Source organism: Camelus dromedarius, chromosome 31 (assembly GCF_036321535.1).
Source record: "Camelus dromedarius isolate mCamDro1 chromosome 31, mCamDro1.pat, whole genome shotgun sequence".
NCBI classification, from domain to species: domain Eukaryota; kingdom Metazoa; phylum Chordata; class Mammalia; order Artiodactyla; family Camelidae; genus Camelus; species Camelus dromedarius.
The window spans coordinates 15,771,016-15,795,198 of record NC_087466.1 but is presented as its reverse complement, the minus strand read 5'-3'; the positions used below and the strand labels follow the sequence as shown (position 1 = coordinate 15,795,198).

Sequence of the window (24,183 nt, the reverse complement as noted above, 5' to 3'; positions counted from 1 at the left end):
CAAAGCCCTGGAGGATCTCAGAGACCCAGAAGATGGGGAGGGGGGAAATGAAGGCGTTTGCCTCCATGGGCAAATTCAGACGGACTGAGAAGTAACTCCTAACGCAGTAGGCAGGCAGTTTAGGTTCTTCCAATTCGATGGGGTGGGGCTTAGAATCCTGCCCCCAAAGAGGGGGTCATTCAGAGGGGAAGGTGCACAGCTGAGCCATCGGTCTCCTAAACTGGAAACGGGAGGCTGTAGAGTCGCTGACCTTTCCACCAGCCTCTGTGGGGAGTGGGCGGTGAGCGTCTGGAACCGGCTTTCCCGAATCCAGACAGAAGTTCGAGTAGGGCTGACAAGAGTGAGCCAGGGAGTGAGGGAAACAGTGGCGACTCCTCACACTGCGGGGTGGAATGGGGGTCGGCAAACTAGAAACCCGGGCTCGGGGCAAGGGTTTTCTCGACAGACTGTAGAGTCCCCGAGTGTGTACGGAAGGGATCTGGGCGACCTGAGAGGGATTCTCACTCGGAGACAACAAGGGTTGAAGAGGGATTGGGGAAACTGACACGGTTTCCACAGGGGTGCTATGGAGGCTCCCCACTCGGGAAGCGAGGCACTGAGAGAGGTCCCCAAAGAAGATATGGGGGAAGTGGGACAGTGGGAGTGGACTGAGGGCCGCTGAGGGTGAACCCTAAATTAGGTTCGGGGGAACTGGGAGCTCCGAGAACTGTTCTCGTTCCGACTGGGGGAATACGTGAGGGGATTTGGGGGCTATCTCCCTCCCGACCCAAGGAGATTGGGGATCTCTTAGATTCTGGATAGCGGGGACCTAAGAGGGAGGACTAGGGGGTCCCCGATCCGGAACCGAGCTACCTTGAAGGCACCGGGAAGCGCTTCATTCCGGGAGGGCGTTCCCGCGGCCCGGCCCCCGTGCCGGGGTGGGTGAGGGGTGCGGCCGCGCCCAGGTCCCGGCCCGTCTCGGGATTCGGGGTCTCTCTCCCCCTCGGGGACCCGGGATCCCGGCGGGATTAGGGTTCGGGCGCCGCCGCCTCCGCGGGCGCCCAGGCGCGCGGGCGAGCGCGGGGCTTTATGCTCGCAGGGCGGCGGGGGGAGGAGCCGGCAGGTCGGCCCCCGGCGGGCCCTCCCCTCGGCCGTCCCCGCCCGCCCGCCCGAGCGGGGTCGGGGGAGGGGGCAGCATGGCCTGTCCGTCCGGCCCCCTTCGCCGCGCTCCTCATCTGCCCCGCGCCGAGCGCTGCCGCCGCCGCCGCCGCCGCCGCTCCGCTGCCCGCGCCGCCCGCGGCTCCCGATGGAGACTGACGCGCCCCAGCCCGGCCTCGCCTCCCCGGACTCGCCGCACGACCCCTGGTACGGCACGGCCCGGCCCGGCCCGGCCTTGATGGCCCGCGCCCTCCCCGGCCCCGCCAACATGGCCGATCTGGGTCGGGCCGGGCCTCCCCGGGGCCCGGGCCCGCGCCCCCTGCGCCCGGGCGCCCGGCGCTCACGCGGGCCCTTTGTGTCTCTCCTCCTCCCGCAGCAAGATGTTCATCGGGGGACTCAGTTGGCAGACTACGCAGGGTGAGCGAGCTCGGGAGCGCCAGCCGGCCCGGCTGGGCACCCGGGACCCCCCGGCGCCCCGGAACCGGACACCTCAGCCCGGCCCTGTGCCCCGCTGACCCCGGGCGCCCCCGCGCCCTGTTTCGCGCCCCGCCCGGGGACCCGGAGAGCGCAGGGCGATCGGCGAGCGCGCACGGCCCAGCGGGTGGAGGGGAGGAGATGAGGGTTTCAGGGGCCATCGGGGGGGTGGGCTGGGCCCCCGAGACCCGCCGGCGGCAGCGCCAACTCCGCTCGCACCTGCGGCTCAAACTTTTGTGAGGCGGCTCCCGGAGCGGCGGGAACCCGGCCGGAGCCGTCCCCCCTCCAGCCCAGCTCGGCCCTCGGCTTCCTGGGGCCCCCGTGGGCGCCAGGAGGCTCCACGGGAGCCGGGTGAGGGCTGGGGAGGGGGAGGCGGTGGAGAGCGTGCAGGCTGCTGGGCGCGGGGGCGGCCGGGCCGCGCCGGGGTCACTAGGGGCAAAGGACGGGGGAAGGGGGGAAGGGCGCAGGGCGCGGGCTGGTCCGAAGGCGGGTGTGTGGTTACAGAAGGGCTGCGCGAATACTTCGGCCAGTTCGGGGAGGTGAAGGAGTGTCTGGTGATGCGGGACCCCCTGACCAAGAGATCCAGGTGAGCCCCTCACCCCCTCCTCCTGCTCCTGGCTCGCCCCCCTCCACCGCCACTCACTGCCGTGTAACCATCTGCCTCTCCCTCACTACGGCGCGCAGGGGTTTCGGCTTCGTCACTTTCATGGACCAGGCGGGGGTGGATAAAGTACTGGCGCAATCGCGACACGAGCTCGACTCCAAAACAGTGAGTGGCCCTCAGGGCTTTGGGGGCCCTTCGGGAGAGGGAGGTCGCCGGAGGAGAGGGTCAGGACTTTCCCCAGGGGACAGTTGTATGGGATCCTGAAGGAAGGAGGGAGTTTTCTGAATAGAAGGTCTGCCACGCTCTGAAACTTTGTCGCCAGAGTTGAGGGGAGACCTAGCAGAAAAATCCCAGGCCTGCTATGAGGTGTTACATCCCCCTAACCCCTCCGGTACTGGTGAGGGAAGACGCAGCCACCACCCTCTCCCAGTGCGTACTAATCTTGATGCCTCAAGGAGGAGCCTGGGGTGGAGCTAGGTCCCTTCCCGAGCCCAAATTGGGTGAGTCAGGGCTGCAGTGACCCATCCGTGGCTTCTCTGAACTCTAACTAGTATTTAGCTCCCCCCACCCACCCCATTCCAGACCAATGGCAAAGCTCATTGAATCCCCCTCCCTTCTGCCCTCCCTCCCCTGACTTTTGGTCAATGAGCTCCTTGCTTTGTGTGGAAGACATGAACCTGCTTTGCCCATGAAGGGATTTATGAGAAGGGAGCTAGCTTGCCTGGAAACAGCTCTTCCCGGCTAGATCCGAGGAGAAACTGCTTGTTTGGCATTCAAACTCCTGGAACATTTTGCTGCTGTCCCACTGCTCCCCAGTGTCTTGGGCCCTGCAGGGGGCGCTGGCCCAGGCCCCAGCTCAGGGGGAGAGGGGAAAGGAGAAAGCAGAGGAGGGGTTCCTTCGTGATGGGGTAACTGTCTGCCAGTGGGCTGGGACAGCGCGATCTCTCTCTGTACTCCCCCACTCTCCTCCGGCCCAGCCCTGGGCCTCCCTGCTTGGGTCAGTCACTGGCTCCTGTTTACCTGCAACAATAGCTGGTTGTGCCCAAGAATTTGTCAAATTACCGCCTGTCCCCAGCTCCTGTTATCTCTGCCCAGTGGCTCCCACTCCTGCCCGCAGTGATGAATGAGCAAATGAGGCCAGGCCTCAACTTTGCCGGCTCTGAAAGGATCTTCTTGGCGCTGACTGAGTGACCCAAGCTGGGAATGGAAAGACAGTGGCCTATTGTTTTTGGTGATTATCTGCCATCAAGCTGCCTGTTCTCCTACCATCCCCTGTCCTCAGAATGCACCGATGGCTTCTGCAGCGCTCAGGAAGCCGAGATTTGGGGGCCGGGGGTGGGGGTGTGGGAGATTGATAAGGGGAAGAGAAGGGAGGGAGGAGGATGAGATGGGCATCCTTCTGAGATTTGGGATGTGAAAAGGGCAAGGGCTTTGTGTTTGGCGTTCTCCAGCCTGGGAAAGGGGGGGTGGAAGGGAGGCTTATTGTGGGGAGTCTATTTTGGGTTCTGACTTTCACCTTTTATTTACTTGTTGGGTTTTATTTATGTTGCCAGCTGTGAGTCAGAGTGGAGGTAGGGTGTGTCAGGGATTGGTGTGCGTGGGTCTGCAGGACATGGCTTTGGTACCACCTCCCCTCAGGGTCTGAGCAGGGTAACTGTCTGAGGTGTGCTCTGGTGGCTTCCAGGAGAAATAGAAGGATGAACATGGCCACAGAGGTATGAAATCATGCCTTCAGACAGGGGAATGGGCAGCTCTATGAGCCCCTTGGGATTCTGGGAGAGAGGCGGCATTGTCCAGTATGGATTTTGGATGTTCGTTCTCTGTGAGTGTTTTTCAGTGGGGGAGCCTGTAGGAGGCTGGTCCCTCATCTGTCCCATTCAGGCAGTGAGGAGCCAGAGCCCGTTGCCTAGAACGAGGCTGAGTTTTGAACAGAAGGAACTTTGGGAAAAGAGAGATCTCCCTGGCGATTGGCTGGTGAACTTCTGAGTGGTGTCCACCCATGTGAGTGGCCAGAAACTCTGAAATGCCCAGGCCTCATAGGTCCTGCATTGATCACAGTGTCTCATGCCCTGGCTTTTGCTGTTTGTCAGTACGAATTCAGTACCTGGGAGTACCCAGGTGCATCTTGCTTTTCCTCTCTGGTTGTTCACAGCCAAGGGCAAAGGTGGCCCACTGGTAATAGCACCTTTGTTTGTGCAGTGAAGGGCAGTTCACAAAGGAATGCTTTCACTTGCGTTATCTCATTTGATTCCCTACAGCTGCCCCTGGGAAAAGTGGGTGTTATCGTCCCCACTTTGCAGATGAGGGAACTGAGGCGCAGGCAAGTTACCAAGATCACAAGCTTAGCCAGGGGCTCCTAGTTTCTGAGTCCAAATCCTGTGCAAGTCACCAAAGCCTGTGCTCTGCTTAACCCTAGGCCTAGCTGCATTATCAGGGAACTGTTTGCTTGCAGCCTCCAGAAGGGCTGCTAGATGTCAACAGTATTGGGAAAACAGAACTGCATCTACTCTTGGTGGTTTATGAACTCTTATCTCGAAGCCTTTTTCAGCAAAGAGTGTTTCCATTCACAAGGCTTCCGAAGTCTAGATTGCATGCCTCACCTGGGCAGGTATCTGTGTGACGTCAGGCACGGAGGCCCTGGATATACCTGGTGCTAGAAGGAATAACACTTGGCTTACTTTATTGGGGTTCTTGCTGAGGGCTAGACACCAAGTGCTTTGTAAGCATTATCTCAGAAAATCTGCAGACACAACACTGTAAACTGACTATGCTTCAATTTACAAAAAAGTAAAAAAGAAAAAATCTGCAGACGACCCTTTGAGGTGGATGTTATTATTTGCCTGTTTTGTGGGTGAGCTCAAGCCTGAGGCTCAGAGAGGTTAAGTCATTTGTGCAGGATTTCATAGCTGGGAAGTAATGTAAATGGGATTTGAACCCAATAGTCTGGCTCTAGGCCCTAAAAGCTCAACTGTTACACTTTCCTGCCAGGGGCTGTGGCGGTTTCAGTCACCTCTGTGTCACCTCTGTATCCTGGGATGAGAAAGGTCCTCAGTCTGCAGGCTATGTGGTGTGGTCACCCATCTGAAGTGTGATAACCAAGGCCCCTCTACCTCTCTCTTCTCTTTTAGATTGATCCCAAGGTGGCCTTTCCCCGGCGAGCACAGCCTAAGGTAGGTGTGTCTGTGTCCGGGAGCAGCTTTGTACTGCCGGCAGTGATTTTCCCAGCATTCCCTTCTATGGAAGATGCTTTTGCTTGGAGTGTTAATGGAATGGACTGGGATGGGGGAGGGAGGATTCTTTATGTCCTCGCTCTGTGGACTGCAGACACCATGCATTTTTCCAGCTGTGCTCTTGGGTGGACTAGTAAGAGGGGCTGCATGTGTTGAGAGAAGGAGGAACCCCTCAGGGGATTCATTGTCCTGTATTTGAAGCCAGTACACTTTGGATCCTGAGTTGAATTCTGACCTCAGAGATCACAATCTCTCTGCCCAGCCCCTCTGGGGGTCAAACACAGACTTACCCCTGTGAGGCTGAGCTAGAGTCAGGCCAGGGAGCTACCCCTGACCACCCCCCCAGGCTCCCCACTACCTCTGAGGTCAGGTGTATTGAGCTTGCAGAGCAGGAAGGGAGTGGAGTCTGTTACGTGTTGTCTTGCAGCTTGGGTGAAGGTGGCTTCCCTCCCAAGTATTCTTTTTCCCTGGCACTGTGGCGAGTTTTTCTGGGTGTACCAAAAACAGATTTCTGAGCAGTTGAGGTATACAGAATTCAAAACTTTTGGTGCAGGACAGGGGCCTAAGAGTTTATTCCAGGCCCCAGGACTACTAGCCACATCTTTATGTTTAGGCGGTCAAAAACAGGAGACAGGCGGAAGCCTGGTTACTATCCAGGGAGCAGGACCCCTGAGTCTGCTGACTTACCATGTGTCCTGGGACTCAGTCCCTCTCCAGGAGAACTCAGTTTCCCCCTTTGCAAGGGGGTTGATGGGAACTAAGATGCTTTAAGATTTGGAGTCAAGGTGCCCAGCTCCTGCCATGGCAAAGGGAGAGGGGCAGGTTTTGGGAGACAGGAAAAGGGCATCACTGGAAGGGTCCAGCAGAGGGCCTGAAAGCAATTATGAGGCAGGTATTCGAAGGAGGCCGCACCAGGGAGCACATGGTCAGAATTGGGTTAATTCCATTAAGCAGTTTGGTGACAGAAGGTGCTTTAGTGTTAGGATGGGGCTGGGAATTGCCGTGGATTAGCCATGCGCTCCTGGGGTAATTAGGACCATGTGTTCTTCCTAAAACAGGGCTGGGGCCACCAGGCTGCCAGAGGTTGGGTTGGAAGGAGGTTGATGGGGAAAATGTCGGCATTGAGGGGACCCTGGGATGGACCCTGGGGACCGTGGGATGGACCTGGGCCTCTCCCAGGAGGGGCTGGTGGGGTCTTTGAGGTAGGCTGTAGGTCTGGGTCACCAAGCCATCCTCTTCCCGACACAGACCCCAGGGAGTGAGCCAGCCATGATGTGGGGTGCACAGCTGCCCGTGACAGGCCTAGAGGCGAGGATCCAAGGGGGAGCTGGGGGGGGTGCCTTCCGAGTAGCTGGGGCCACAGACAGCTTGTCAGCTGGCGCCCTGGCAGGAGGGCTGGAGCCCCTGCTGGTGGCGGTAGGCCACAGAACTCAGATGCCCACTTTCTCATTCCCTCCCCCTAACAGATGGTGACTCGAACGAAGAAGATCTTTGTTGGGGGGCTATCAGTAAACACCACGGTGGAGGACGTGAAGCAGTATTTTGAGCAGTTCGGGAAGGTGGGTCAAAACTGGGGGTGCTGGCTGGGAGCCCTGGAGAATTTTGGTCAGAGGCAAGCCAGAGTCCAGCACGACCATTCCAATCCCTGCAGGGGTGGAAAAGGGGGCTGGGTCCTTCTGCGGGTGAGGCCGGGCCAACCTACCGTTCGTGCTCCTGGCCTATCTGTGGACCTCAGGCTCTGGGCATATCCCTGGGGAGAGAAGCCACACAGTAGCTGTCCCTGTTGTTGCCCTTCTGCTTATCTTCGTTCTCCTGAAGGAGGCTTTGCTCCCGAAGCCAGTTCAATCCAGTCACCCCTTGGCCTCCTGAGAGTTTGCACCTGTCCAGTCCACCTGCGGTTGTACCTTCCCCCTCCCCTTCCTGGTCAGGATGATAAGGAAGCAATAAATATGACTCCCAGTTGTACTCAGGACCCTGCTTGCACAGGTGGGAGCTGGGGTGGGAAGCACTGATCTCTTAGCTAGTGGAGAGGGGCTGAAGAGACCACCCCAAATTGCTGATCAGTCCCAGAGGACTGGCTTTCAGCTCTGAGGTGCACGGAGGTTAAATTTCTGGGCCATTTAGTCCACAAATAAGTAGATGGGGTGACATCAGACAATAGGGTGTCCTCAGAACGGTGAGTGATGTGAACATCAAGGCCCCAGGGAGAGATGGGAAAGAGGGGGTCAAATTTTAAGCCTGGGGGTGAAGTAAGGCTGCTGTGCTTAGGCCTGGGGTCCCTGGTCTTTTCTGACGGGAGACAGGCTGGGTCTCTCCTTTCCCGAGGCTCATTAGTTCCCTGTTACGCAGAGGGCACAGGAGAACGTGGCTTGAGAATGGGATGTGAGCTGGGGACTGGGTGGGTTTCCAGGCCCCTGTCTCTAGGGCAAAAGGGGAGAGGGTGGGAGGTCCCCTGGCCAGCGGATGCTGGCGATGTAGGGGCCAGAGGCCTAGGCTTAGGCGCCTCCGCGGGGACCCGGGTACAGGACCGAGAGCAGGTCGGCGGCCTGGGCCCCAGAGGGAAGGGCGCTCCTGGGAAGCAGCAGGCCCCGCTCGGCTCCGGTGGGGTGTCTTTGTGTCTGAGCGCCGAGCATTAGAGCTCGCACTAATCTGATCCAGCAGCTGTGATTGGAGGCCGCCTGCCCCCGGGGCCGGCGTTGCCATGGCAACCGGGCCCCAGGAGAAGCCGTCAGCGGCCGCGTCTTTTGTTCGGGCCTAAATCGGCGTTGGCATGTGAAACCGGCCCGGGGAGGCCAGGGGGAGCCGGAGAATAGACTGCCAGGGAGCGAGGGGGACAGCCGGGAATGCCAAGGGCCCCGCGGCGGGGGGCCCCCCGCCCGGATCGAGGGGCCGCCACCGAGAGGGGAACAATGGTCAGCCGCCATGGCTGCCACTCAGGCTTAGCGGCCGACGAACTTGGCGGCTCCCACTGGTCAGCAGGCCTCGGCCGCCTCCCCTCCCCCGCCCGAGCCCCCCTGCCCTCGAGTTCCCATGGAGACCAAAGCCTATTAAGGACACTGGGCTGGGAGCCTCCCTCCCCTCAGCTGGCCCCACGAGGGGACACCGTTGGGGGTCCCCTGGACCCCCAACCACTTTCGTTGCTCTGTGCCCTGGCCTCAACCCCACTGCCCTACTATGGGTCTCCAGACAAGGCCCATGTGGAAGGGTCTAGTGGACATAGGTGGTGAAGTTGAAAGGTTGGGTGGAGAAAAGGCCATGGATTTGGGCTGAATCTCTTACAGGTCCCACAGCTACCCAAAGCTGCAGGATCCTGGAAGAGGCTGGTTCTTCTATTCGTTCGTTCAAAAAGTCATTGAGCACAGGTCAAGGTCCTCAATAGGATGGTCATGATCATAACTGACACAGGCACTGTATTCCTCATGGAAACTTCAAAGCCATTGGTGTTGGGCTGTTTTCTGCCTAGCTTTGCCACCCTCCCCCATATGACTGCGGTCAAGCCCCCCTATAATAAAGGTGATAATAATAATAATAGCTATTATTAACTAAGCACTTACTATATCCCAGCTACTGTGAATTAGGCGTGTTACATGTACTATTTCATTTAACTCCTCCCTATAAGACACTGTTACACCCATTTTATAGATGAAGAAGTTGAATCATGGAGACATAAAGCCACTTGTCCAAATTTAATGAGCAAATGCAGAATCTAGGAATCCAATTCCGGCCTGTCATACTCAAAGCCTGTACTTTTGTCACGACCCTCCTTTCTGGGTTTCTCTTTCCCATGTGCTCAGTGTGAAAGGTCCATCTGGTTTGGACAGTCTGGTTGATTTGGGATTGGGACTCAGAATGGGTCCATAAGGATGGGAGTGAGGGTGGCACCACGCTGCAGGGCCCTGGGGCAGGAGCCTCCTTGGGAAGGGACATACCATTTCCCTCTGAGATTCTCCAGGGACCTAGCTGCCTCCTGGTTCTCCCAGGGGAAAGTCAGGGGCCTGGTGCAGCTTGGTGACTAACAAGAGCTGGAGGACCACCCTGTTCAGGGGCTGCTCTTTCCACTTTAACAAGGCAGTGGATGGGCCTGGAAAGAGAGCAAAGGAGAATGGGGAAGAGGCTGTGCCCCAAGGCCTCAAGAAGTTTTCCTTTATCCCTTGAGGGTCTGACCATTTGGGGGAGGGTCAGCAGCTGGAGTGAGATGTGGGAGGGGGAGGCAGTATCAGAGGCAGCCCTTGATTTCCACCAAGGATGAATCAGACCTTAGCTTAACCCCATGAGACAGCTGACATTGGCTGAAGAATTAAGAGGGCAAGCAGGAAGCAGCAGATGTAGGCAAAAGGAAGGGAAGGGACTGCAGAAGGAAAGCCAAGGCCTTTGGCTGTCCACGTATCCAAGAGGATGCCTTGAGGGAGTAGCAAGAAGAGAAGGCTGGGGTCCAAGGGATGGGGGATAATGCGGACGCTCCCCCTTCCTCTACCCTTTTTCCCTCCCCCAGTCAGTGGGAGGCTAGCAGCCCAGGCACTGAACTCTACTTGCTTTAATTACAGCCTCTAGCAAAAGGAAACCTCAATTAGAGGAAAAGATCTGTACCAGGAGAGGGGAGTTGGGTCTGGCTGGAGCAGTTGCTGTCCTCCTGGCCTTTTGCAAAAAGGAAAGAGGCTTTCATTTCCCCGTCTCATATCTCGCTCTTATATTTCCTCCCCTAGCACCCACTCTGTGCCTTCTCCTAGGCTCGATCTGGGATTTGCTGTGTGACCTTGGGCAGGTGACTTCACCTCTCTGAGCCCATCTCCTGAGCTACCAAATGAGGATCTTACCATGCAAGGAATGGAATGTAGAGGAGAGGCTAGTGGGGCAAAGTGCCAGGCATACAGTTGGTACTTAATATTTGCAGGCTGGTCCACTGAGAATCTGGTGGTTGAATGGGGGTGCGGTGGCATCCAGCTGGGGTTATAGATGGAAAGTTGTCCCCTGCACAGGGAGCAGATTTAAGATAAAGCCTGGAATAGGCAAGCAAGGAGGGGGTGTCGGAACCCTTGCTCCTGGGTTGTGGTAGAGTCCCCTGGGGTCTGGTGGGTCCTCCATTGCAGCTCTGTTTCAGGTGGACGATGCCATGCTGATGTTCGACAAAACCACCAACCGGCACCGAGGTGAGCATGGCCCCCTCCCCCTTCCCAGGCCGGGCTGAGGGGCCTGTGGTCAGCCAGGGGGCTGCAGGTCACAGCTGCCCTTTCATCTTGCCTCCTGACATCCTATCCCCGAGGATCTGCATCCTCTCCCGGGCCTGGCCTTACAGAAGGCTTTTGTCCCGCCGTTTCCTGTGCTAGAAACTTGCCGAATTGCAGACACCCGAGAGGAGCAGAGGAGCAGAGGAGCAGACCTCTCCTCCCCCTGCAACTGAGCCCTCCGCCCCCGCCCCGGCCGGTGTCCGCCCAGCCAGTGTCTGCCTGGGTTTACCTTGTCCCTGGTAACCAGAGCTCAGGCCGCCCCAGGGTCAGGCTGACTCCACAGCCACAGGCAGTCTGCTCCCGCCACCACCTCCTCGCCCCACCCATGGGCTGAGCCCAGCCCCCAGCCCCCTTGCCCCTGAACCTGTGAGCATCTGGGCCACCGTGTGCATATTGCCTGGTTGTTTTTCTCCCAAGGGCCTTGCCTTCTGAGAAATCCCATTCCAGCCCCTGGGGCACACCCAGGAGGAGGCGGGGTTGTTTCTCCTGTGCCTTCAGAGCTTTGGGCCTTTTAGCCTGTTTGGGGAGTAGAGTATGTGCTAGTCTGTGTGTGTGTATCTGTGCATGTGAGCGTGTCTGTGTCTGAATAGTTGCATGTTTCTAGTGTGTCATGGTAAACCGTACATGTACACAGGGGCCTTTATGCCTTTGTGAGCACTGGTGAGTGTCTCTATGACATATGGATACCTAGGAAGGGTGTGTGTGTGTATACAAAAATATATTTGGGTGTGTACACCTTTGTGTAAGTTTAAAAAAGTATGTGTGCTCTTTTCCCCTCTTTGGAAGGCATCTAAAGAAGAGAAAAGTCATGTTGAGTGGATTTTCGTCACAACTCTGCCTCTTTCTAACTGGCTGTGTGACCTTGGGCAAGTCACTTCGCTGAGCCTTGGTTTTCACAACTGTGATTTGGAGTTGAAACTCTGTCTCAGTGGGTAGTTGAGAAGTTGCTAGACGGTGGTCAGAGTATCTCCTTAACTCTTAGACACTCACTTGTGAGAGTGGAGTGGTGGTGTTGGTATGACTTGGGGCTGGGTTTTGACCACGAGCCTGGTTCTGACCATTCCTCTGCCCTCTAGGGTTCGGCTTTGTCACATTTGAGAGCGAGGACATCGTGGAGAAAGTGTGTGAAATCCACTTCCATGAAATCAACAACAAAATGGTGAGCAAGGATTGGAGGGGTGGAGATGCAGAGGGAGGCTGGGGCTCCAGCCTGAGCCAGCCAGGGATGCTTGGAGGTTCTGGAGGCAGGCAAACGGCCTCACAGTTCGTGGGGCAGAGCCAATTCTCCCACCCCCTAAAAATCTGGACAGGAAGGTGGTGTCCCGTGGCTCTTAAAAAGCATGGTTGGTGGGTTCATAGAGACCTAGGTTGAAATCCATACTCCACCACTCACTAGTGTAGTCTTTGGGCAGATGTCTTCTCTCTAAGCCTCAGTTCTTCATCTGTAAAATGAGAGGGGGAGCAATACATCTACCATAGTTCGTATAAGCATTCCATGATTTATTGCTCGCAAAGTCGATCTCTGGCACATAGCAAGCGCTCCAGAAATGCTAACTATGAAATTACCAATAAAGAGCCCTGCTAGGGAATAGGAGGGTCAGTGACCCTTGGTCTATAGGAGGGACTGACCACCAGGTCTTGTTGCAGGTGGAATGTAAGAAAGCTCAGCCAAAAGAGGTGATGTCACCGACGGGCTCGGCCCGGGGGAGGTCTCGAGTCATGCCCTATGGAATGGACGCCTTCATGCTGGGCATCGGCATGCTGGGTATGTGCTAGGCCTGCACCTGCGGCTTCTTCCCGCTCGGAACTGCGCCTAGGGCTCCAGGGGCTGGGTGGGTGTTGCACCTCCTCTGTGGTCAGCCCTCCTGTCTGAGTCATTGGGCTCCAGTGTGAACGGAGTATCTCGGATCTGGCAGTTCTCATGAAAGTGGGGCGATTTGGTTGTGGGGTGCTGCCCTCTGGTGGTAGCCAAGAGAATGATCCAGCTGCTCATTAATTGGTCCTTCTGTTCCTCCATCCATTCCATTCATTTGTCCACCCATCCATCCAGTGAATAGTTATTGAGCAACTATAAATGCCAAGCCCTATGCCAAGAAGTACAACAGTGACTTTCCTTGGAGCTTTACAGTCTGGCAGGGAAAACAAATAAGTAAGAACATAAATAAAGAGGTTTAGGACGGAGAAGTATAGGGTGCCAAGGGAGCATGGTCAGAGCAAATTTGACCAAGACTTGGAGAAGCTAGAAGTTACACTTAAACTGAGTCTGTGGGTTGAGTAGGAGCTAGTTATGGTAGGGCAGGGAGCAGGGAAGGGGAAAAATGGTCAGGCAGATGGAACAGCATTTACAGACCCAAAGGCCTTTGGGAAAGTAGAAAGATAGCTGCTTCTTCTTGGTCAGCTTCTGAGACAGGACCTGCCTTCATGGGGTTCCCCATCAAAGTGGGAGACAGGGGTGAATGGGCAGGGTCACCACAGAGTGATGGGAGGCTGTCAGGGAGGCACTTAAACCCACTTGGGGGTTGGGGAGACTCCCTGAAGGAGGTAAAGGTTACTGTGAGCCTTGGAAGATGAGCAGGAATCAGCAGTGCTTGGTGCCCACGAATGAGGGTGAAAAAAATCTGGGCTGGGCCTCCAGGAAGGTCACAGTCTCCCTGGAGAGACGAAATGTGTCTACACAGTAAGAGCACAGTACAAGGGGGTCTTTATGCCGGGGATGGGGGAGGGGTGCTCTGGGGATTCAGAGGAGGAGGGCATGGTGTGGGGTAGATGGCCAGGATTGGGATTGCAGATGGGGGAGTGAGAAGGAGGAATGGAACACTGTCTTCTCCTGAAGTTTTTTGTAAACTTTTTATTTGGAAGTAATTTCAAACTTTCAGAAGAGTTGAAAAGATAAAGAGGCACAAAGAACATCAATTTACCCTTTCCCAAATTCACCTCTTGTTAACACCATATCCCAGTTGCTTATCATTTCCTCTGTATGTGTATGTATATGTATTATATATGCACATACATGTGTGTACACACAGACACACACAATACACTTGTGATTTTTCTCTGAATCATTTCAGGGTAAGTTACATGCATTGTGGCCCTTTACCATGAAATGTTTTGGTGTGTATTTCCTAAGATTATGGATATTCTTTCATGAAGCCACAGCATGGTCATCAACTTCATACATTTATATTGGGATGGTATTTTAATCTAATCTACCAGGTTTTCTTTGATCCAATAATGTTCTTTATAGCTATTTTTGTCCTCCAGAACAAGATCCAGGCTAGAATCAGGTATTGAATTTAGTTGTTCTGTCTCTTTAGCCTCTTTTGGAATATTGATAAAATTTTCTTTCACAACAATCATTAGCTAGTTTCACCCCATTTAAAAAGTGGGAGGGGGAAAAAAAGAAAAAGGAAACCTCTAATCCATAGAGAGAATTGTGGCTAAGAGACTTGGAGCCGATCACATCTGAACTGGAATCCCAGTTACACTATGATTACTCACTGTATGATTTTCCTTTCAAAGCTGCAAATATTTATTATAATATATGCATACTAACTAGCAGGCACCATGCTGGTGCTGGAGATACAGAGGTAAAAGATAGAGAAGACAGAAAATCAGCACTTAAAGAAATGGTGGGCTAAATTCAGATAATAGTCATCAGTGCTCTGAAAGGAAAGACCCAGGGTGACATGATAAATATTGTAACTGATGAGAAGGAGGACTCTTGGGGGATGACCTCTCTGAGGAGGTGACATTTGGAGCTGAGACTTGCACAATGAGAAGGACACAGTCGTGGGAAAACATGGGGGAAGAGTTCTAGGCAATTGAAACAGCATGTGCAAAGGCCCTGGGATGGGGAGGAGCTTGTTAAATTTGAGAAGCAGTGGGGAGGCCAGTGTGACTGGAGCAGAGTGAGAGTCAGGGTATAGATGAGGACAGGATGGAGGAAGAAGCTGGAGCATGAAAGGCCTTGATACGAGTCTGAATTATTCTCAGCTAATAAGTGTCACCTCTATGGGCCTCAATTTCTTGATCTGTAAAGTGGGGCTCCTAATAGTACCTCTTAGGACTCTTGTGAGGTTTAAGGAGAGAGTAAAGTGTGCCACGGGCTTTGCACGGGGCTTGGCATGCAGCAGGTGTTTGGTAAATATGACTGATTATTATTTGTGATACAAGGTGGGGAGGGACATGAGGGGCTCACATTCTTCCCCGCTGAGCTGTAGGTGAGGCATCTGACACTGGTCCCCTTGCCTGATCAGGTTACCCCGGTTTCCAAGCCACGACCTATGCCAGCCGGAGTTATACAGGCCTTGCCCCTGGCTACACCTACCAGTTTCCCGGTAAGTCCTGCCTGGTATCCCTCTGCTTCCAGCATGTCCCTGGTTCCCGGGCAGTCTGACTCCTCAGGGCGGTGTCTGGGGGTGCATGGCTGGGGGAGGTCTGCCTGCTGGAGGCTTGGAAGGAAGGGCATGTCTGAGGAAGGAGCGCCTCTCCCCACCTTCCCCCTCCCCACCCCATCCCCAGAAGCTGGGGGCGGGGCTCCCAGCGTGGCCTTGCATGGCACCCTCCCTTCCAGGCTGATCTCTGCCCGCCTCTTGCCTTTCTCTCCTCCCTACCCCACTCTGAGGTTGCCACTTCCACCAAAGAGGGCATCGGGCTTGTGGTGGGGGGCGTGCCCAAGGGCCAACGTGGTGGTGTCTCTATGGACGCACTTCTAATGACCACTTGCTACACTGAGCCCCTTTCAAGGCCGACAAGACCTTTTGAGACCCCAAATGCTGGAAAACAGTGTAAAAGCATGATGATCACCACCATCATTTGTAATTCAAATAAGTGGCAGGAATCCCAGCAAAATTCTGTACTTTCACGATGACTATTCATTGTTTTTTGTTTTAATATCAAATATCATATTTTTGCAAAACTTTTGTTTGTTTGCTTTTTTGTTCTTATTTTTTTAGAGGGCTCCCCCTCAGCACTTGTACCATTTGCCTCTTAGGCTGTCCAGCTTGGAATCCTCTGTCCACATAATGTTGTCTAACCCTGACAGTAGCCTCCTGGGGGGGGGGCATGACGATCCCCATTTTATAGGTGAGGAAATGGGCTCAGAGGGGCAAAGTGACTCGCTCAGGTGACTCAGCTATAAAGTGGTGGAGCGTGGAGCCCACCCGGAGCCCGACCTGCTCTCGAGTCATTGCTTCTCATCAGTGCCACCCCCCCCAGCTCCTCCCCCCACCAAAAAAAGAAGAGGTGGATTCTGGGAGATGTTTTAGGGCATTTTCAAGCCCTTTAAGGAAAATACTGGAAATAGCTCCAGCATCGCCCTGTGCCCAGGGTATGGTGGCAACTCTGCCCGCACTTTCTCTCTGTCTGTCTCCTCTTGGTGTCTGTGTCTCTTTCCGCACCCTTCCCTGCTGGGGACCATGCTCTCCCCATCCCCAGCTCTTGGGTCCTATGCATGGCCTGTCCCCCTGACCCAGTGTCCCCATGGGTACAATTGTCCTCCCTGGGCCACGCCCAAGGGGCCTCCCTGCATCTTCCTAAGCTGTTTTACGTTTCATTTTAGAATTCCGTGTAGAGCGGACCCCTCTCCCGAGCGCCCCAGTCCTCCCCGAGCTTACAGGTCAGTTGCTCGGATTTCGTACACCTCACAGGCCACATGGGGAGAAAAAAGGGCCCAGGGACCTTCCTGGGGAAAGCGAGCGGGACGTTTTCTCTTGCCCGCCAGCCCTCCGGCTGTGGAGATGCAGCAGACTCTGCTGCGGCACTGGCCAGTCTGTGTAGCTACACGGCCCTTAAGGGTGGGGCATGGGGCCAAGCCCAGCAGATGGAGGCTAAGTCACTCATTCATCCATCTGACAAATATTTATCTAGCGCCTCCCATGTGCCAGGCACCATGTAGGTGCTGGGATCCAGTGGTGAACCAGCCAGGGTCTCAGACCCTAAGCAGAGTGGGCCGGGTAGGAGACTTCAGGGAATAGCAGTGGGCATGGCTTTCCCCGGTGCCAACCAACCCTGCCAGGAGGGGGTGTGGACCCAACACTCTGAGATCTCATTTTCCAAGGGAAGCCAAAAACCCAGCTTTCACTTTCAAATGAATTTTTCAATTATTTTCCAATGTAGGCAATGAGTCCAACATTTTTAAACCACCATGAGCCAAATGAAACTTTTTTGAGAGCCGAATCCAGCCCTTGGGGTGCCCGTTTGCAACTTCTGGGCAAGTGGGATGATGTGCTTGGCCACCCTGAGCCATTTCTTGAGCTGGAGTTCTCACCTGGGCCAGTCAGCTCAGCTCTGGAGCTGGGGCTGAGGCCAAGGCCAAGGCCAAGGGGTGGGGTGGGGGGTGCAGGTGAGGTGGGCTGCAAGGGGTTTCTCTGTTCAACCTGCTTCTCCCCCCACCCCATCCCCAGACTCCCCCCTCAACTTGGCCGTGTGTGGAGGATGTGAGCGTGGATGCTGCTTTAGATGAGACCTTCCTTCCAAGGGATGCTCAGGGGGCCCCCAAAATGGGGGAGGGGAACGAGGAACAGAGGGTGAAGGACCAGGAGGGAGTAGAGGGTCCTGGCAGTTGGGGCGATAGAGGATCTTCCCTGAGCAGAGAGAGGGGAGGCGAAAGGGGGTCTTTTCTACTCATTTCAGAACTCTGTGTTGAGGACCTAGCATGGGACACTTTGCCAAGCCCTGGAAGCAAAGCAGGGACCCGACAAAGCCAAGCCCCGATCCACAGAACTTGTCCTCTAGAGAGGATGATGAATATTTATTATACAAATGAGGAATGCTTTACAGTTGTGATAAGAGCATGCTGATTTTGCTTTGGGGAAATGCCTAACTGGGCCCCAAACCAGACCTCAGAGCCCAGCCCTGCCCTTAAAGAACTGAGAGAAGAAATATCCCCTCTGCAGACATCTTGGCAGGGGAGGACGTGGGTTCAAGGATCAGCAACTCTTGGAGGTCTGGGTTCTGAACTTTTCCCTCCCCTTCAAGAGATGAGGATGTTTCCTTCATGCATTTAATCAATATTTGTTGTGCCAAACACTGTTCCAGGCAGTGGGGATACAGCAGGGAATGAGACAGACAAAATCCCTGCCCTCCTGGAGCTGACATTCTAGTGGAGGGAGCCAGCAATAAACAAGTAAACAAACAAGGAAATCAGATACTTTCACAGGGTGAGACGTTGCACAAGAAAAATAAAACAGGGAGATGTGCTAAGGTGTTAGGGTCGGGGGCAAGGGGCTGCCTTAGCGGGGGTGTTCAGGAAAGGCTTCTCAGAGGAGGTGACACCTGATTATCTTAGGCAAAGTGTCTCCTAACAGTGCAGGAACGCTGTCCTAGACTTTAATTCCCTGGCCCAAGGGCCTTGGCAGAGACTTTCAGGGTTTTTTTTTCCGAGGTCCCTACCCCAGATCCAGTTCCATTTCAGGGCCATGGTCACCAAAACGGCCCCGAGGGGTGCATCTTGGGATGAGAGAGGGCAATGCAAACACCCCAGCCCCTGGCTGGGTGGGATTGCAGCCTCTCGGGCTGCAGTGGCAGAGCCAAGCAGTAGGGGGCGCTCAGCCGCCAGACGGGAGGGAGCTGCAGGCTCCCGCCAACCGGTTATTTCGGCAGAGGTCCCTTCTAGTACTGTGCAAGGTGCTAGGCGCTGCAGAGGCAGGGGTGGCAGTAGACAGCAAACCAGGGAATAGCAAGATCCCTGTGTCTGAAGACAGATCGGAGAAATGGGGCTGGGGGGCTTAGGGAGGGAGTGGTCTTTTCTGCCCAAGTGGTGGTCAGGGGGCCCTGAGGCAGGGAACTGGGTGCACACACTTTATGGAGGACGTGTCCTCGGCAGAATGGGAGTGGGGAAGCCGGCCAGGCAGCAGAAGGGGCCAGACAGGATTGTGGCCTAGACTAGATCCCACAGGGAGCTCCAGGGCAGGACTCCCAGTCCATCCCTTGGGGAAACAGGCCCAGCTTTTTGTACCCGTGTCAGTCGGTCGCTGGCTCCAGTGGCCCGGGGTTGGGAAGAGAGACATAACCTCTGGGTATCCCTGGGCTAAGTGGGCCCTGGTTCGGCCAAGGGCCTTCCCTGAAGAGGGCAACTGTGGGCCACGCTTAGAGCCACTCAGAGCGAGCTGCCCTGCCCCCACCCTCCAGGAGATGTGGGTGGTTCAAGTGCGTCCCTCAAGTCCAGGGAAGAAGCTGAGGCTTAGCGCTTCTCTGGGAAGCCATCCTCCCTCCTACCTGTCTCCAAGGGAGCTCCTTCTGCCTTGACCCTGGGGCTGCGCTGACCCCTGTGAGGTGGGGTGAGGCCTGAGAGGCTCTGCCCTCCTCCACCTCTGCCCCTCGCCTGCCCGGCATGCTTACCTGCCCTCTTTTCCTTCTAGCCATTCCCCTCACCGCTTACGGACCCATGGCAGCAGCGGCGGCAGCAGCGGCTGTGGTTCGAGGGACAGGTGAGGTCTGCTGGGGTGCAGGAAGTGAGGGAGGGGTGCAGGCGGCAGAGAAGCCCAGGGGGAAGGAGACGCGGCCACTGCCACTCCTTTCCAGAGGGACTCACTTACTCTTTCACTCGACAAATATGAACGGAGCACCTGGCAGGCCAGCCAGGAAGGAGACTGATGTGGTCTCTGCCCTCAGAGCTTACAGACTAGTGGGGGCGTCAGGTACTAAAAAGGCATTCATCCTGAAGGACGCTGCCGCCCTGCTGGGGGAGGTCAGGGCAGAGGAGCTCACAGGCCTCTCTGGAAGGCTTTCAGGAGGATGGACCTCTTAACTTCCCATTTGAAGGCAAAGAAAAGGGAAGAGTATTCCCAGCAGAGGGAATAGCAGGTGCAGAGGCTTGGAGGCCAGTTAGCATGAGTGGTGCGCAGGAGTGGAGCTTGGGGAGGAGGCAAGAGGAACCAGGTCCTGGGGAGACACTGAACATTTTAAGCAGTGGAGTGATGTCCACTGTAGGAAATGAGCACAGCCGCAGGGTGGGAACAGGTGTGAAGGGGCTGCAAAGGGGAGGGGAGGTCAGCGAGGAGGCTGCTGAGTGGCCAGACAAGAGGTGATGGGGGCCTGGGCTAGGGCAGCCGGGGGTGGATGGACTTGGAGCGATCTCGGCCGGTGGACCCACATGCCCCGCTGGGGTGTGGGGGTGAGGCAGAGAGGGAGGGGTCAAGGTCAGAGCGGGTGGAACGGGTCGGAGGGGTGCTGTGGGGTGACAGTGGTCGCCGGGGCTATCACCGTCTTCTTTCTGGGTTGCCAGGCTCTCACCCCTGGACGATGGCTCCCCCTCCAGGTTCGACTCCCAGCCGCACGGGGGGCTTCCTGGGAACCACCAGCCCTGGCCCCATGGCCGAGCTCTATGGGGCAGCCAACCAGGACTCAGGGGTCAGCAGTTACATCAGTGCTGCCAGCCCCGCCCCCAGCACTGGCTTCGGCCACAGTCTTGGGGTGAGTGGCCAGACCTGGAGAACCCTGAAGTTGAAGGCGGGAGAGTCCTTGACTGTGGGTGCAGAAGGGAGGTGAGGGATGATGGGTGGAGAAAGTGTCACCTGTGGGGGATCAGTGAGGGTTATCATTCAGTCATTGAGTGGGCATTTAATAAGCACCCTCTGTTTGCCAGGCATTAGGTGGGCTCTGGGGATACTGTGCAAGTAAGACTCACCACCTCTGCCTGCATGGGAGCTAGATTCAAGCTCAGGGGTGCCCTGCTTTTCCAGGGTGCTGGTTATATACAGATTCCCTGATCCTGCCCTGGAGAATCTTCTAGCAGGGGTGATATGGGCAGGGCTAGAGAAGGTCTTTGCCTCCCCTGGGGCTCCTGCGGGAGAGAGAAGGAACCCCTGGGCTTTCTTTGCTTCTCTCACGAATCTAGGCATCAAATGCTTTTCTTTCTAGGGCCCCTTGATTGCCACAGCTTTCACCAATGGGTACCACTGAAGCAGGAGACAGGTGGCAGGAGGTGAGGAGATGGACAGGGGCCTTGGGGGTGGGGGTGGCACTGGAGAGACTGGTCCTGGGCAGCCCAGTCTGGGACACTGACCTCGTCCCTGCCTTCACGGAACCCACAGTCCAGTGGGGAGACAGACTTTCATCCCAGCAATAGTTGAAAGGTGGGAAAAGCTGCTCAAACTGCTACATAAAGATTGTAAATAAAAACAAACAAACAACAAAACAGTAAGGCAGCACATGCTGCCTCTCAGGAGAAGATTGTTTGAGATTGATGATATCCAGCATTGATGAGGGGGGAAGGCAATCTGTGTAAACTGGCTCAGGTTTTCCAAAGGGTAGGGTTCTGGGGGAGGGTACAGCTCAGTGGCAGAGCATGTACTTAGTATGCACGAGGTCCTGCGTTCAATCCCCAGTACCTCCATTAAACAACTTTTTTTTAAAGTAAATAAGTAAATAAACCTAATCTGCCCCCCCCCAAAGGGCAGGGTTTATTCCAACTAAACATTCATGCCCTTAAAATAATGATTCTACTTCTAGGCATTTATTTTTAAAACTGCAAATAACTGAAATGCCCATTAACAGGAGAGTGGTTAAACAGCCTATGCCTACAACGGAGTATTACCCAACTGGTGAAACAGGATCCTGTCAACTTATATACCAAGATCAAGGGGCAGGGAGAACCCCACACACAGGGTCATCATGCAGCCGATGGTGACCTGGTGGGGTTCTGCGTGAACTGGCCGTTGCCTTTGTTCATTCCTTCATTGGTCCAGACAACTAGGGCACTATTCCAGGCAAGAGGGATGCGTGAGACAAACAAGGTCCCTGCCTCACCCTACAGACAAAAATCAAGTGAGATCATTCCAAACTGAGTATGAGGGGTCTACCTGCTTTAGGGGTTCAGGGGGCTTCTCTGAGAAGGTGAGGTTTGAACAAATCCAGCCGTTCAAAATCGAGTGAGAGTTCCAAACAGGGAACAGAAAATGCGAGGCGTAGGAACAACGCCTGTCTAGGAGGGGAGTAAGGGAAGAGGCCTTACGCCCGAGGATAGGTTTCTGGGGGTCGCAGAGGGGCGGCGGTAGGACGCCCATGATCTCCCCCTGTGTTCCAGCACCCCAGCCTGCAGCTGACTGAGGACCACGAGTGAGCCAGCGAGGGGGCGGGGACACCTCAGCCGCAGCCGCCGCCGCCGCCCCCTCCCCCGCAGCGACTCGGACCGCTACTGCCTGCCCCCCACTCCCTGGGCCCCGGCCCCTGCCCTGCTGCCCTCGATGGATGTGTGGATGTCCCGTCGTCTGGCTCCCCTACTAACCTCCCTCTCTGCCGCCCCTGGCCCACTTTCCCCACCCCCCCTGTCCTGCCCGCTTTTATTTATTTTGGATTAGCCGGTTGCCCCCACCCTCCCCCGGTTCTCCCCTCTCCTCTCGGCTCTGCGCCCCCGGTCTCCCTGCCGCGCCCCATAGGACATCCCCAAGAAGGCTTTTGTATTTGTGCATAGCTAGAGTGAGGGCAGAGGGGGCCTGCTGCAGGCCGCAGCCACAACCCTGGTTTTTTTTATTTTGATTTTCCCTCCTTTTCTCTCTTCCTTTTTTTTTTTTTTAAAGAAACTGTTTTTTTAAAAACTATTTCTAGGTTTGTGAATGTGAAGCCCCAGGCCACAGGGGGCAAGGGGCCAGGTGCCCCCCCACCAGCTGAGAACAAAATGTCTATGTGGGTGTGGGCCCCTGGCCACCTCCCTCCAGCCCTGGAGAGGACAGGGCTGCGCAGGCCAGGCCGAGCCCCTGGACCACCCCGTCCTGTATCATATGTAAATACTGTGAGATGAGGCCCCCACCCCTCTCTCAGACCCCTTGGGTGTGAGGGCATTGCCTCGCCCTACCCAGCAAAGGTCTCCCCTGTGTTTCTGTCCCTTCCTCAGACACCGTTACTGTAAGCTTGCAGGCCTCAACTGTGGCCGAGGCAGGCCCTCTCTCTCAGGCCCTAGGGGTCAAGGCCTTGGGCCCACTCACCCCGAAAACCCAGTGTTGGGGCAAGGGAAGAGAAGGGCTCGCCCGGAGCCACTGCTGGAAAGGAATTAACTCTCCAAAGGTCTCCCCCCGCCCCCTACCTAGTCGGGCCTTCATGGTTTCTGCCCTGAGCCCCCAGTGAGTGGGCATCAGGGGGCACTTTGGGAAGGGGCAGACCCCAGGGGAAAGCAAAGGGCTTCTCAGGGAACCCCCACATTTCTCTCACTGAAGTTCCGCACCAGGATGGTCCCGTGACCAGAGCCCCTTGGCAGCCCCGAGCCCCCGAGTCCCCTTCAAAGGAAAACAAGGCTCAGGTCCTGCCTGTTCATGAACAGTAAGTGACCAGGCCAGTGTGGCAGGGCTGAGGCCCACCTGTCATTGTCCCCCTCTGTGTCCTTCTCCCCCAGGTCTGAGGCTGGGGACCTAAGCTTCCTTCCCCATCATAATCCCCCCACTTTAAAACCCCCTTTGGAGAGTTAATTGTCTGTGTGAGGTGCTTAACCTATCAGCCCCGAGATCACAAAGCAATAATCTTTGTTACTGAGATGCGCGGCTGTTCGTGGGTTTTTTTTTTTTTTAATGTTTCCTAATAAAAGAGAAGCTGCATTTTATTGGTTTTTATTTTTAATTAATTTTCTACATGTTTGAGCTGAGTCACAAGAGACTTAGCTTCCCTCTCCCCACTTCCTGTGATCCCCCCCACCCCACTGGGCCCACCCATGGGCTCAGGGCCCTGGAATTCCGTTTTCTGATTTGTTTGGGGAATTTTTTTAAAAAGATGTTACATGGTGTTTCGAAGCCAGCAAGTTACCACCCTCCGGTGTCTCTTCTCTCCACATCTGTAACTTCTTTTTCCAGGTTTTATTTTCAGTTTTAAATTCCTAATAAATTATTTGAAAATGGGGCTGAGTTCGTGTCTTGCATCTCTGTGCGTTCGGGTCTAGGTACCCCGACAGTACTCTGTTTTCCTCCTGGAACAGTCCTCGGTTTGCACTTGGCCCAGCTTCCGTCTCCAACTCCGTAACCAGCCTCAAAGCTTCAAGTTGACGGTGAGATACCACTTGACACCCATTAGAATGGCCATCATCAAAAAGCCGGAAGCCAACAAGTGCTGGTGAGGACGTAGGGAAACTGGAACCCCTGTGCATTGCTGGTAGGAGTGTAAAATGGTGCAGCTACTGTGGAAGAGAGTTTGGTAGTTCTTCAGAAAGCTAAATATTGAATTATCACGTGGTCCAACAATTCCACTCCTAGGTATATACCCAAAGAAATTGAAAGTAGAGACTCAAACAGACACTTGTACACCAATGTTAATAGCAGCATTATTCACGATAGCCAAAAGGTGGAAACAATCCAAGTATCCATCAACAGATGAATGGATAAGTATAGTGTACCCATACAGTGGACTATTATTCAGCCAGAAAAAGGAATGAAGTACTGAGACTTGCTACAATGTGGATGAACCTTGAAGACATGATGCTAAATGAAAGAAGCCAAACGTAAAAGGACAAATAGTGTGTGATTCCACACATTAGAGGTACCTAGAATAAGTGAACTCAGAAACAATGTAGACTAGAGGTTCCCAGGGGCTG

The 24,183-nt window shown here is 55.2% G+C and overlaps 1 protein-coding gene across 5 annotated transcripts; it reads left to right on the top strand.

Annotated features, from left to right (window-relative positions):
* Nucleotides 1-1,261: 1,261 nt before the first annotated feature.
* Nucleotides 1,262-23,482, top strand: MSI1 (musashi RNA binding protein 1). Of its 5 annotated transcripts, none has more exons than XM_031442785.2 (15): nt 1,262-1,344; nt 1,514-1,554; nt 2,116-2,197; nt 2,296-2,380; nt 5,344-5,385; nt 6,912-7,004; nt 10,544-10,592; nt 11,747-11,829; nt 12,318-12,435; nt 14,927-15,007; nt 16,231-16,287; nt 19,031-19,099; nt 19,897-20,084; nt 20,532-20,595; nt 21,697-23,481. In XM_031442785.2, exons 1-14 carry the CDS (start codon nt 1,286-1,288, stop codon nt 20,571-20,573), a joined length of 1,089 nt encoding a protein of 362 aa, XP_031298645.2. In that variant the 5' UTR covers nt 1,262-1,285; the 3' UTR covers nt 20,574-20,595; nt 21,697-23,481. The 5 variants fall into 5 exon arrangements, with proteins under 5 accessions (XP_031298645.2, XP_064337262.1, XP_064337263.1 ...); XM_064481192.1 differs by having other exon boundaries at nt 19,930-20,084; nt 21,697-23,480; XM_064481193.1 differs by lacking the exon at nt 16,231-16,287 and having other exon boundaries at nt 21,697-23,482.
* Nucleotides 23,483-24,183: the final 701 nt, after the last annotated feature.